At 44.3% G+C, this 9999-nt stretch overlaps 1 protein-coding gene across 5 annotated transcripts in view; it reads left to right on the plus strand.

The window, feature by feature from the left end:
- BICRAL (BICRA like chromatin remodeling complex associated protein) overlaps nt 1-9619 on the plus strand; it is a 108960-nt gene extending 99341 nt beyond the window's left edge. For all 5 annotated transcript variants that reach the window (XM_060614389.3, XM_060614388.3, XM_081795741.1 and 2 more), the window contains 4 exons: nt 331-476; nt 1781-1875; nt 4027-4129; nt 8540-9619. In XM_060614389.3, the coding sequence (XP_060470372.3) occupies nt 331-476; nt 1781-1875; nt 4027-4129; nt 8540-9303 (1108 nt within the window). In that variant the 3' untranslated portion in view covers nt 9304-9619. The remainder of the gene's footprint in view (nt 1-330; nt 477-1780; nt 1876-4026; nt 4130-8539) is intronic.
- Nucleotides 9620-9999: the final 380 nt, after the last annotated feature.

The raw sequence follows: 9999 nt of genomic DNA on the forward strand, positions 1-9999 counted from the left end.
TGGGTTTCTGACTCTGCGGGGAGTCAGTGCCCCCAGCCTCCCATGTTGCTGAAGGGTCAGCTGCGTATCATATATAGTTTGAGTCTACCGTTGGCTCTTTTGTTCTTAAGAAGAATAGTTCTTGGTCTTTCCAGCATACCACATACCCTTCGATTGGCTGAAGGGTCTCTGAGGAGAAGCATGGTTTGGTAAACGCCTATGAAGTAAAAAAACAGAGCTGCCATACTGTGAATAATAACATTCCTGTAGGTCTTAATTTCTTTGCATGCAAATCGCAATTAGGTTTCCTACCATGGATCTCCACTGACATGGGCAATTTCTCTTTTAAAGCATTCTCCAGCAGTTACAGAGGGACCAAGCCCACGCTGTGACACCTGATAAAAGTCAGTTCCGATCACTAAGTGATGCGGTGCAGAGGCTGCTCTCCTACCACGTGTGCCAGGGCTCCATGCCCACCGAGGAAGACTTGAAGAAAGGTAAACAGGCTGTAACCCCAGAGTGCCACTGTGACACCAGACACCATCCTATGGATGCCCCACAGAAGAGTGAGAGCCACGTAGCTCCCAGACAGTAGGCACGTTAGTGTTTTTAATCACAGACCTAACTTGTTCCCAATTTACTCAATCTCCCGGTCCATGTTTAGGGTTATGTGACTTACTCTTCTCAATATTCTGTGAAGGGATATGCAGATGTCAGAGTATTTTATTGACAGATTTGGGGGCAGTGAGTCCAAAGCATTGTCTGGAGTACTGGCTGCAGGCGGGATGGCTCGGAAGCAGGTACTCTAGCCAGTGATTTCTTGTATTGAGGCAGATTGCATACCCTTAGCTGCTACTACCAGTTTTATGAATTAGAGATACTTTAGCCCTCACAAGCATTCTTCAAGGTTCCAAAGTGAGTCTAGGGCATTGCTGTATGTCAAGAAACTGGCAAAAAAGATTAAGGCTGGGAGCCCCATTACCAACCTGGAACCCCGCCATTCCGATGCCTCTCACAGATGCACAACGGAGTTGGGCCCGCCCTCCCCCCCACCCTTCCCACCACCGTCCCCAAGCCTGGACTCTGGTAGTTCCCTTCTACTGCTTGAATGCCTCCCTGTGCTGCCACTGGTCTTGCTTCCCTGGCTGGGGTCTCTGATCTGAGTACAGTGGTGTCCCTGTCAGTCCCCTGGGAGCTTCCCTGGGAGTTCCCGGGAATAGGGTCCAGATCCCGCATTATACAGGGATATGAAGACTCGGAGTGATTAGAAAATGTGAAACCTTTGGAGACCGGCAGGCAAAGGCCAGAGCCACTGCACCATGACCTGCAGGATATCATGAACTAGTTTGTGTCCTCACATAAAAACCAGTCGGCCCACCCCAGACAGCAGGACTGCGTTGTTTCAACTGTTTTTGTCTTTCATACCATTGAAGGGAGAGGGGGTATGGCCACCTAGACCAGCAGATCATTCTCTGTTCATTGATATTTATTGCACGTCTGTGTTACGTGGTTTTCCTTTATAGGTGATGTTAAAAGCGTTATGCTCTTGGCTTCCTGATTTAAGTTAACATAAGCTAGTATTGAAATGACTTGCTTGATCACATAACAATGGACCGTGAGAAAAGCAGCGCAGAAGCTTGTTTAAACAAGGAAAGCTAATCTAGGAAGAGAAAACTGTCACAGAAAAGACAGATTTGAGCAATGGAAGAGTAATGCATTTCGGGCCTAAGAAAGAAAAGCCCTAGTGGTGATTTGCACCGTCTTACCATTTTCTCTCTTTCTCTCCTTTTTTTTTTTTAAGTCGACAATGAATTTGAAACAGTTGCCACTCAGCTCCTAAAAAGGACCCAAGCGATGCTTAACAAATACAGATGCCTGCTTCTAGAAGATGCCATGGTAAAAACGCTGCTACCACGCATAGTTGTTTTTTTTAAAACTCTGCAGGTCACAGCTACTAATTCAGAGAGAAAAAAACCTCAGGGAATTACATTTTCCCAGCATAGTTTAAAAGGCACAGATACTACAGCACTTGGCATCTGGTGCGCTTTCCACGCGCGATCACACCTAGTGAGTGCTGTGGCTTTCCTGGCCCCAAACGAGGAAACCAGTGCTTTGGCTAAGTCATTTGCCTAACATTCCACAGCCAGTGAGCTTGCAGAGTAACTAACAGAGCTAGAAGGTAGACGGGGACCATCTGGTCTGGCTGGGCACCCCCCAGCCACCATCCACACTCTGATGCTGCCAGCAGCCTCTCACCAGCCCAGAGATGTGGCGAAGGTTGTTCAGAGTGACATCTGAAAAGACGAGGTGACAACAGATGTTAAAATTGGTTTTGTCTTGTTTTTAACGGAGTGATCATGAACATGCCATAAAATCCCTGCACGATTTAAAAACGTACGCCTTGGGGGCGCCTGGGTGGCTCAGTCAGTTTAGCGTCCGACACTTGATCTCAGTTCAGGTCTTGACCTGACAGTCTTGAGTTCAAGCCTCATGCTGGGCTCCATGCTGGACATGAAGCCTACTAAAAAACATAAATGTGGACAAAAATAAATATAAGTGTACAACTTGATGGTTTTCAGTATATTTGTAGGGTTGTGCAATAATCACCATTGTCTTAATTCCAGAGTCTTTTCATCTCCCTAAATAGACACTAAAATTAGTTTTAAAGCATCCGTTAATTAGAGAAAAATGTAAGATACCTCAGGAAATGGTAGAAAGACCAAACCTCTTCTGAGATTTTAGAAACAATTCTAAAATCGTATCAGCCTTAACCTATAAATTGGCCTCTTACAAGCAGTCTTAAATTTAAAATTAACTTTGAAAATGTCCCTTGGGAACTTAGTTGAACTACATTGTGCACATAGACAGTACAGTGTAAATACATGTGTGTTTATGTTTACTTAACTATACACACACACACACACACACACACACACACACACACACACACATTGGGGCACCTGGGGGGTTAAGTGTCCAACTTTGGCTCAGATCATGACCTCACAGTTCGTGGGTTCGAGCCCTGTGTCAGGCTCTGTACTGACAGATTGGAGCCTGAAGCCTGTTTCGGATTCTGTCTCCCTCTCTCTCTGCCCCACCCTTGCTTGCACTCTGTCTCTCTCAAAAATGAATAAACGTTAAAAAAAATTTATATATATATATATATATATATATATATATATATATATATATATTTACTTAAATTTGTGCCTCCAAAGCCTGAAATAGTTGTTCTCATTTTAACAACCATTTCAGAAACAAAATGCTGAGATGTCAAAAAAGAGTACCATTTTTGAGGAAAGGCCCACCTATTTGGTCAAATTATCTTCTATTAAAAAAAAAGGTCATGCAATGAAAAGACTTTTAACGTATTAGTAAGCAGAGAAGGAAATAAGAAAGATACAGAACAATGTGTGTAGTTGCTACCATTTGTGTGCAGAAATAAAGAAGAATGTCAATGCATGTGTGTGCATAAAATCAGTCTAGAAGAGTCTAGTAACACTGGTAGGTGCAGGTGCCCCCAGGGAAAGGCAGGGCAAGCCAAGAAGGCAGGCTTATTTTTCACATCCTCTTTAGTACCTTTTGAATTTTGTATCAATGTGTAAATCACTTTTTCCCCCAAAATACAATTTTAAAAAATGCATTCCTACATGATAAGGATAAATGTGACTAAACAGAGGTGCACCTGGGTGGCTCAGGCAGTTAAGTGTCTGACTCTTGATTTTGGCTCAGGTCATGACCTCATAATTCATGGGATCTAGCCCCGTGCTGTTAGCACGGAGCCCTGCTTGGCATTCTCTCTCTCATCTCTCTCTGTCCTCCCCACCCCCTCCCCCTGAGCTCGCATGTGCGTGCACTCTCTCTCTCTCAAAATAAATAAACATTTAAAGAAAAAGATTTCTTTAAAAAAAATGTGACTAAATGGGACATGACTAGAACCTAAACACCAAATCCTCATGTCTGGTTGCTTCGTTTGTTTCAAAGACACAGTGGGATGTTTGCACTTGTTAAAAGGCATCTGAAATGACCGGACTCTCTCGTTTTTAGCGGATCAATCCCTCTGCTGAGATGGTGATGATCGATAGAATGTTCAACCAGGAGGAAAGAGCTTCTCTGTCCCGAGACAAGCGTCTGGCACTTGTAGACCCTGGTAAGAAACGTCAGAGGGAAAGTAGAGGAGAGGGACGGACTTATGGGGTCCGGGCCATGGGCCTTTGGGGAGTCTGTCTGAACCACCTCTGGTTACAAAACCTGAAGGTACAAAATGAATTCTGGAGGGGATGCCTGGGTGGCTCAGTGGTTAAGCACCCAACTCTTGATTTCACCTCCGGTCATAATCTCATGGTTCCTGAGTCCAAGCCCCACATCAGGGTCCAAGTTTACAGTGTGGAGCCTGCTTGGGATTCTCTCTCTCCCTCCCTCTCTCTCTGCCCCTCCCCTGCTCACCCTCCCTCTCTCTCAAAATAAATTAATTTAAACTTTAAAAATTTTTTAAACTTTAAAATATTATATAATACAATACAATAAATAAAATGAATTCTGGGGAGAAAAAAAAACAGAATGAGAGCAGTGTAGGCATACTCTAAGAAGGCCTATAGCCTAGAAAATCCAACCTGGAATTCGACATTTGTTACGTGATTATTTTCCCCCATTATAAACGTAAAATTCTCATTCTTTTTCTAGTTTTTGAGAACAAAATTAAGTCAGAAGCCTTCCCCAAAGCATTTAAGCTTCAGCAAATTACTGAGTTGTCTTACTATTTGCAAGGCATTGTAGGGTCCCTGCCCACAAGCTTGTAAATTGAGATGCTCCATTTAAGTACCTTTCTCTCACTCTGTCAGTTTCCCACTAATTTCGTTGGAAGGGGGGGGAAGAAATTTCCCTCTGTCCAAAGTTTTTCTAGCTGGGCTAAGAATTAAATTTACATAAGACCTATTAATAGGAGGAAACAAAAGTTTTATTTTATTTTTTTAACATTTATTTTTGAGAAACAGAGCACAAAGTGGGGAGGGGCAGAGAGAGAAGGAGACATAGCATCCGAAGCAGTCTCCAGGCTCCTGGCTGTCAGTACAGAGCCCAATGTGGGGCTCCAACTGTGAGATCATGACCTGAGCCAAAGTCAGAGGCTCAACTGACTGAGCCACCCAGGCGCCCCCAAAAAAGTTTTATTACATGTGTACAAAGGTCCAATAATGAAGTTGAGACTGAAAGAGTAACCAAGGCAGGCAGTTTTTCTACTTTTTAGACAAAGAGACAATAAATCTATGAGGAATTGATACGATAAAGAGACTTAACTCTGGGACTTCACTTAGTAAGGAATTCAAAACAGAATTTGGACTGGAGTGGTAAATTAGTGAAAAGTAACAAGGGTTGTTCATACATCCTTCTTGGCCCTGAATTCCATGTTTCTGGTGATGAGGATATCTCTCTGCCTCTTGGTACAGGGAGGGCACCTTTCACATGGGGGATTTATTTCCTGCTCTCAGGGAGCCAAGGAGGTTCAGAGTATCCTTGTACAAGCTGTTTTTTTAAGTAGTTTTAATCCAAAATAATCAGTATGCCATTGTGTTGTTGGGGTGGCCTGCCCTTGGTCCCTACAGAATGCCATTAGATTTGACCCACAATCTGCCTTTTAAAAATGAATCCTCCCGGGGCACCTGGGTGGCTTGGTTGGTTAAGCATCTGACTTCAGCTCAGGTCGTGATCTCACTGTGCATGAGTTGGAACCCCACATGGGGCTCTCTGCTATCAACACGGAGCCTGCTTTGGATCTTCTGTCCCTCTCTGTCCCTGCTCCTCCTCAGCTCGCATGTGCTTGCACTCTCTCACTCTCTCTCTCAAAAATAAACATTTAAAAAAAGTTTTCTGAACGAAATAAAAATGAATCCTCCCAGGGCGCCTGGCTGGCTCAGTCAGTGGAGCGTGACTCTTGATCTCAGTGTTGTGAGTTCAAGCCCCATGTTGGGTGTGGAAATTACTTAAGAATAAAATCTTAGGAAAACAAACAAAAAAAAGAATCCTCCAAATAAATAAGAATCCTCCTTACTTTTCTCTGGCCTCTAAAAAAAATGTTTTTTAATTTTTTTTAATGTTTATTTTTGAGAGAGAGTGCAAGGGGAAGGGGGGCAGAGAGAGAGGGAGACACAGATTCCAGAGCAGGCCCCAGGCTCTGAGCTGTCAGCACAGAGCCCGATGTGGGTCTCTAACTCATGAACTGTGAGATCACAACCTGAGCTGAAGTTGGACACTTAACAGACTGAGCCACTCAGGTGCCCCTGGGCTCTAAAATGTTTTTTTTTTTAATGTTTTTTTTATTTTGGGGAGACAGACAGAGTGGAAGCAGGAGAGGGGCAGAGAGAGAGGGAGACACAGAATCCGAAGCAGGCTCCAGGCTCTGAGCTGTCAGCACAGAGCCTGACGCGGGGCCCGAACCCATGAACTGTGAGATGGTGACCTGAACCGAAGTCGGACGCCCAACCAACTGAGCCACCCAGGCGCTCCTGAAATGTTTTAAATCAAATATCATTATCACAGTTCATGGAATATAAATTTTACCCATACTTGCACCATCCTATAGAAGAAAAGTTTTTATTTCTCCAAGTTTCCTTCCAGCTCCGGTTCCTATTTGCATGCCTCATTTATGTATAGTTATAACCATATGTCATATGCTAAATATGATTTTGTTATTCTAATTGGCTTCCATTTAACATATCTGAAGTCCTTATCATTTGCTAGAGTCTTCAAAATAATATCTAATAAATTTTTTGTAACTTTAATTTGAGAATGTAGCTACTCCATTCCCCTACTGTTGGACTATTATTTTCCAGTGGCTTTATTTCCATTCCTCTAACTTCTTTTCCACTTGTTAAAGGTTCTGCCTTGTGTCTGACGTGGCTCATGAAATTTCTAAAGAGAATAAATGATCCTTACACTCAGTCTGAAGGGAGCGTCTGAAAGAAATGCTGTGTACTTAGGAGAATCCTCAAATCTTTCCAAAAAGGAAAAGAATGATGTAGGATATAATTCTATCTCTTTTTCTTAGAACTTGAAATCTCCTATTGCCTTTTGATGAGTTGGGCTTATGGATAAATCTTCCTACTTCGTCACCGCCCCCCAGACCTGCGTGTCACCTTCACCCCCCTCTGTATTGTGCCTGCACAGCCAGTGTTTGTCGGATGGAGTCTTCTTTATTTATTTATTTATTTTTTTTTAATGTTTATTTATTTTTGAGAGAGAGAGAAAGAGACAGAGCACAAGCAGGGGAGGGGCAGAGAGAGAGGGAGACACAGAATCCGAAGCAGGCTCCAGGCTCTGAGCTGTCAGCACAGAGCCCGATGTAGGGCTCGAACTCATAAACTGTGAGATCATGACCTGAGCCAAAGTCAATGCTTAACCGACTGAGCCACCCAGGCGCCCCTGGAGTCTTCCTTTTAAATATTATTTTAAAACTTTTTTAGAGAGAGAGAGTGCAAGCAGGGGAGAGGGGAAGAGGGAGAGAAAGAGAGAATCTTAAGCAGGCTTCACACACAGCACGGGGCTCAATCCCACAACCCTAGGATCATGACCTGAGCCAAAATCAAAGTTGGACACTCCATCAGGTGAGCCACCAGGCACCCCTGGAGTCTTCTTTGTACATTTCAAGGCTGTATCCCCTACATCTCATATTTTGTGATTTGATGAAGAAATTCACATTTTGTTTCTACAGATGTCATTAAAGCCCTATTTCACTTTTTCTCCTCTTCTGTAACAGCAGTCTGCTTCCGTGCCCTCAACCTCCTAAATCCTCATAAATTTCTCTTGTCATCCTGGGCTCTTCAAGGCTGGCACAGTCCAGTGCTCACTCATAGACCCGGTTCTTCCATATACCATTGTCCTTCCAAGCAGGTGTCATTTTGGAATCGTGTTGACCATTTGTTTTGTGGTCCTGGCAAAGTGCAGCTATAACTCCAGGTCCCCTTACATGTGTCTATAGGGACCGAAATGCCATCAGCCAAAGACAGAAGTAGTTGTATCTACTCCCACCCTGCCCTAAAGCCTCATTCCACAGCCCTCTGCTCCAAGGAAGAAACCAAGCTGATACTAGCATCTAATTTCTGTTTTCAGACTATTCAGAGCAGTAATTTAAAAACTAGCTAAAGATAACACGAAGAGGGGTGCCTGGCTGGATCAGAACACTCTTGATCTTGGGGTTGTGAGTTTGAGCCCCAAGTTGGGTATAGAGATTACTTACATACATAAGTAAATAAACTTTAAAAAAAGAGAGAGAGAGAGAGAGAGAGAACACTAAGATATCAAGACAAAGTGGAGGTTTTGCCTGTTTGGTTTTCCCATTTGTCACCCACCAGGCAGCTACTTTTTCAAAGAGGTTTAAGCTTCTTGTCTGGAAGCCATGGTTACTTTCACAGGAAGCCCCCTCAAGTGCGGTGCTTCTGTGTGTTCCTGGACACGAAAGACTGGTTTGCTGGGCTCGGCTGGATTTGCACTTGACCCACTGGGGGTCTGCCGTATAGTTCTTCCTGTCTCATTCACTCATTAGTGTTCTTTTTGCTCCCATTCCCAGAGGGTTTTCAGGCTGATTTCTGTTGTTCCTTCAAACCTGATAAAGCTGCTCATGAGACACAGTTTGGCCGGAGTGACCAGCATGGCAGTAAAGCGCCCAGCTCTCTGCACCTGACAGCCAAGGCCCAAAGCCGAGAACCGACAAATCATGACCAGTTTCATCTAGTGCCTAATCACATCGTGGTCTCCGCAGAAGGAAACGTTTCTAAAAAAACTGAATGCCTCGGCAGAGCACTGAAATTCGACAAAGTGGGCTTAGCACAGTACCGGAGTGCATCCGAAGAGAAAACAAGCCGGAGAGAGTCCACGAAGGCCAGCGAGTGCTCTCCCGGCCCCGAAGGGCACCGGAAAACCTCATCCAGACCAGATCACGGTACTGAGAGCAAACTCTCAAGCATCCTAGTAGATTCTCACTTGGAGATGACGTGTAACAATTCCTTCCAGGACAAAACTCTGAGGAATTCTCCAAAGAATGAAGTTTTACACACAGACATCATGAAAGGGTCAGGTGAGCCCCAGCCAGACCTCCAGCTCACTAAGAGTTTAGAAACAACATTTAAAAACATCTTGGAACTCAAAAAGGCTGGGCGGCAGCCCCAGAGTGACCCCACGGTTAGCGGCTCTGTTGAGTTAGATTTCCCCAACTTTTCTCCAATGGCTTCGCAGGAAAACTGCCTGGAAAAGTTCATCCCGGACCACAGTGAAGGCATTGTAGAAACCGACTCCATTTTAGAAGCAGCTGTAAATAGTATCTTAGAGTGTTAATAGCAGCAGCCCTCCCCCACCCCGCCCCTACACCCCGCCCCGGACAAGTTACATTCTTTCCTGGCAAAAGCAAATGGAAGTGTTCTCCTGTCTCCAGCCTGCTTGACCTTTCATCACAGGTTATTCTTTCTGATCTTCAATCCCATTCTTTGTTTAAGAGCAATACTCGTGGTGGTTACAGGGAGATCCTTTCGTGAAATTAATCCTTGTTAGAAAGCAGTCTGATAGGCCCTACACATTTCAAGTGTTACGAAAGTGCTTATAGTCATTTTCTTTGTGTGTTTGTTTACTTGTTTTATTACTATTTTTTTTTTTTTTTTTTTAAAAACACCATAACTCACTGAGATCACAGTACACTTGGCCCTCGGTAAAATTCTGACAATCATTAAGTCATTTGAAAAGAACAGACTTATTAAAGAAAATCAAACAGGACTGACAGAAGCTACTTTGTGAAAGAATGTCCCACTGCATCTCCATATTTCGTTGTTTTGGGTTTGTTGTTGTTGTTGGAGGGGAGACCGCACGGTTGTCCCCCTCACCCCACCCCCGCGCCCCGCCCCGGGCCACCTCTGAGCAGTAAGTTGCCGGCTGCTCCGCCAGGGACCCCACAGCCCTGAGGAAGCAGCCAGCACACAAGCAGGGCATTCGCAGGGCTTCCTTGTTCATCGTCTGAGCGCTTTTCCGATGCTCCTGGAG

This window comes from Panthera onca, chromosome B2 (assembly GCF_046562875.1).
Source record: "Panthera onca isolate mPanOnc1 chromosome B2, mPanOnc1 haplotype 2, whole genome shotgun sequence".
In the NCBI taxonomy this organism is placed as follows: Eukaryota; Metazoa; Chordata; class Mammalia; order Carnivora; family Felidae; genus Panthera; species Panthera onca.